General features: G+C 38.2%; 1 protein-coding gene across 1 annotated transcript in view; it reads right to left on the bottom strand.

Annotated features, from left to right (window-relative positions):
• Cpr97Ea (cuticular protein 97Ea) overlaps positions 1 to 3,351 on the bottom strand; it is a 5,040-nt gene extending 1,689 nt beyond the window's left edge. Inside the window, 3 exon segments of the mRNA XM_018444299.1 lie at position 1; positions 3 to 481; positions 3,155 to 3,351. The exon segment at position 1 is cut by the window's left edge and continues 1,689 nt beyond it. Of these exon segments, the coding sequence (XP_018299801.1) occupies position 1; positions 3 to 481; positions 3,155 to 3,172 (498 nt within the window). The 5' untranslated portion in view covers positions 3,173 to 3,351.

Here is a 3,351-nt window from a genome sequence, read left to right on the forward strand (position 1 = left end):
GCTGCTGCTGTTGCTGCTCCTCGTAGGCCTGCGCTGCGAGGGCCTCCTTGCTGGTAGTCTCGTCGAACAGGGTTGGTGGGGCCACGGTGATACCCTCACCAGCCGGCTGGAAGCCGTACTGATCCGCGCCATATTCGACTATACGGACTTTGCCAGTGTCGTCGACGAAACCATACTTGCCCTTCACGTCGCCGGTCGGCAATTTGGTCTCTATCTTGAAGGAGCCATCCGCGCCTTCGAAACCGTACGTGTACGAGCCATCCTCGTTGTGTCGATTGATTTGCTTCAGAATTGCCACCGGCGTCGGCTTCGGATTCGCTGGCGCAGCCGATTGACGGTCCGGATCGGTCGCGTAGCTTCGTGGAGTCGGCTGGCTAGGTTGTTGGGAGTCATATTGGGCATACTCATCGATATAATTACCGCCAGGTCGCTGGTACTGCTGTGCCGATACCGCTAGCAATGCGGTGAGCACCGTTGCTACCTGAAACGTGAAAGCACTATCAGTTCATCGCATTTTGCAACATATATCCAATTAATATTGGAAATTGCTTATATATTAATCATAGCATTTAATTGCAACTTTTCCTTATATCTCGCATGTTGTATATATTTGTTTTTAATTTAATTACATAAATTAAATTATAATTAATTAAGTTACAATTAAAAATTAACCCAGCAAATACCAACTACATACTAATATACTTAGACATAATTTTTCACTCAACGGTATAACTGTTACGTGTTTTATATAACTGTTATAATTTATATTATAGTTGTACTGTTGAGTAAGAAATTATAACTTACAGTTATATCATTGTTAGTTGGTGTTTGCTGGGAAGTCATTATTTTAAATTTATTCTTTTTTTGGCTATTTAATAACTTTTTAATTTTTGTAATTTACGTAATAGTTAAGACTGCAAAAACAAATTACATACAAAAATTGTAGATAATTCAGAATAGTAATAGGCGATCATTTTACAGCTACTTGCTTTAATGCCGTTAGATTTTCTAAGTTTTATGTTGCCATTCTTATGCCATTCTTTAACGCTTGTTACGTTTTTACTCGAAGAAAAGAACGTCAAAACTTGATACACAGTAAAACGAGAATGCCTTTGTGCATGACGTAAGGGTGGACGTATAGAATTACAAAGTTATGAACCGTTAATTTCGTAAAATGCAGTTGTGAGATCAGCGCGTGACAGCGCGTGAACTTAAGGCTATGTAGCAAGCTATAGAGCAGAACCTTAACCACCAGATGCGAACAACGTTGCAATACGGTTGAGAACAGATCGCGCGAAGCTCGAAGGGTGTCGAATTCCACGTCAGCAGAATGGGTCTCAAGTCGCGGAAACCAAGCTATGAACGCGCACCGATATTGAGAACCGATAAATCAAGTTATTAATTGCGATCGTTCACGCGTAACTATGCGTGCTCTCTTATCGATTCCATACGTGAGCGATTACGACCGCGTGCTGATTCTAAAATTAACAAGAAATAATTAATTCATTCAATCTACATAGTATGCTTCCTGTAACTCTAAATAGGTGAGCGTGAAATGCCGACAGCATTTGAACCAGCATCAATTAACCGGATTCGAAGTAATTAAAAAAACTATATTAATTAAACCTCCATATCATGAAATTTATTTCCTTAAATTTTATTATGCCACGCTGTTATACTTATATTACATCATCATCTCTCCTCAATTTGTTAATACATTTAAAAAACGATTTTGCTGAAATATCTAAAAATTAGCTAGACACAGATCTAAAAATAATTTTGTTGGATCGTCAAAATAATTATGTAGTATATTATTCAGTAATGCTATAAAGAAATAAGAAATACTATAAAAAGTTTTGATATACTAGCAGCTTAAAAAAGCCTATATATTATTTTGATAATTCAACAAAATTATTTTTGTTATTTCCACATTTAGCCAAATTTTTAGTCAGCAAAACTATTCTTTCCGTATACAATTTCTTATTTCCTGATACAGCTATTTAACATACGTGTAAGGATAGTAGTAATACGAAGCGTACATGTTCGGTATTAATTGGCAATCCTTATTTCCGTTCCGTATCGTGTTCTCCGTTTTCTATGTTTGTTATCTTCCGTATGCTCTTAGCGAATTAAAAATTACGGAATATGACTAAACTGCATTTCTTTCTTCCTACTTATTTCTGTACATATAATTTATTTATGAAAAAATGATAAAACAATATTTTCAGAGTTCGCGCGGAATATTTTCATCACAGGAAAACGGAGAAAACAAGAGTCTTACATGGCTCACTTTTGTTGCAAGGAGTTAATTAACCGCATGGTTAACTGATGCTGGTGCAACCGACCTCAAGAGCTGTTCGTATTCTCGTCGGTCATCGCACGCGACCGCATTCGAACATAATGATGAATTATATAATAGTCTTTCTACAAGCGTCAGTAGGCGCGCTGTAAAAATAAATGCGTCTCGCCCGACTCATAATAGGTGAAATCTTAATAAATTTTTCCACGACATGGAAGAAAGTAGGAAACGGGATCACAAGAATTGCGCAACGCGACCAAGCCTACGTCGGCTGTTTTCAATCGTTTCGCTTCTTGCTGCGAATTTAATGATTCCAACGAGCGACGTGATTCTTATACAGTAAAAAGAAAGACAATGTAACGTTAATAAATTGATGCAAAAATTCAGAGAGAATCGCGGCTTAATGTAAGCATTCTTTAATCACGATCTTAAGATCCTCCTTTTTTAAATTGCCGTAAATCACGTGAGTTTGTATACCCTTTATAATAAACTATGACACAATTCTTTATTTACCATGATCAGATATATTTAAAATATTGCATAAAATAATTTATATTACCAACAAGCACAAAGAATGGAAAGTCGAGAGAAGTATAAAAACTCTGTCGATAAAGCTAAAATAAATGAAAATCAGAATGAATTCTTCAGAGCTTGTAGTATCAATTTTCCAAATTCACGATACGGATATGCACTAGTCACAGCCACTATCACATCACACGCGATTTCCGTCTTGACGGTCGCATTCCAAGGCGGTTTTCTTCATTTTGTTTTTAGGTAAAGATCCGCGAGAGGCAACTATGCGGAGAGAACAATGACGAGACGACGATGATGCTGATGATGCACTCAGATACGTACCGTCGCGAGGGTGTGCATCGTGTTTCCCGGCGGTCGGTGGTTGTGTTAGTGTGTGTGAATGTAAGTAGGCAGCGAGGCTAGAGTACCGGCGATTGCTCGAACTGAGGCCCTCATATACCTTACTGAAAAAAGCTGAACCCCGCTCCCTTCCTCAGCACTCCTGTTCGCTCCGAGGGACTTTCACTATCTATTCAACT

This window comes from Mycetomoellerius zeteki, unplaced genomic scaffold (assembly GCF_001594055.1).
Source record: "Mycetomoellerius zeteki isolate Tzet28-1 unplaced genomic scaffold, Tzet1.0 scaffold149, whole genome shotgun sequence".
Lineage (NCBI taxonomy): Eukaryota > Metazoa > Arthropoda > Insecta > Hymenoptera > Formicidae > Mycetomoellerius > Mycetomoellerius zeteki.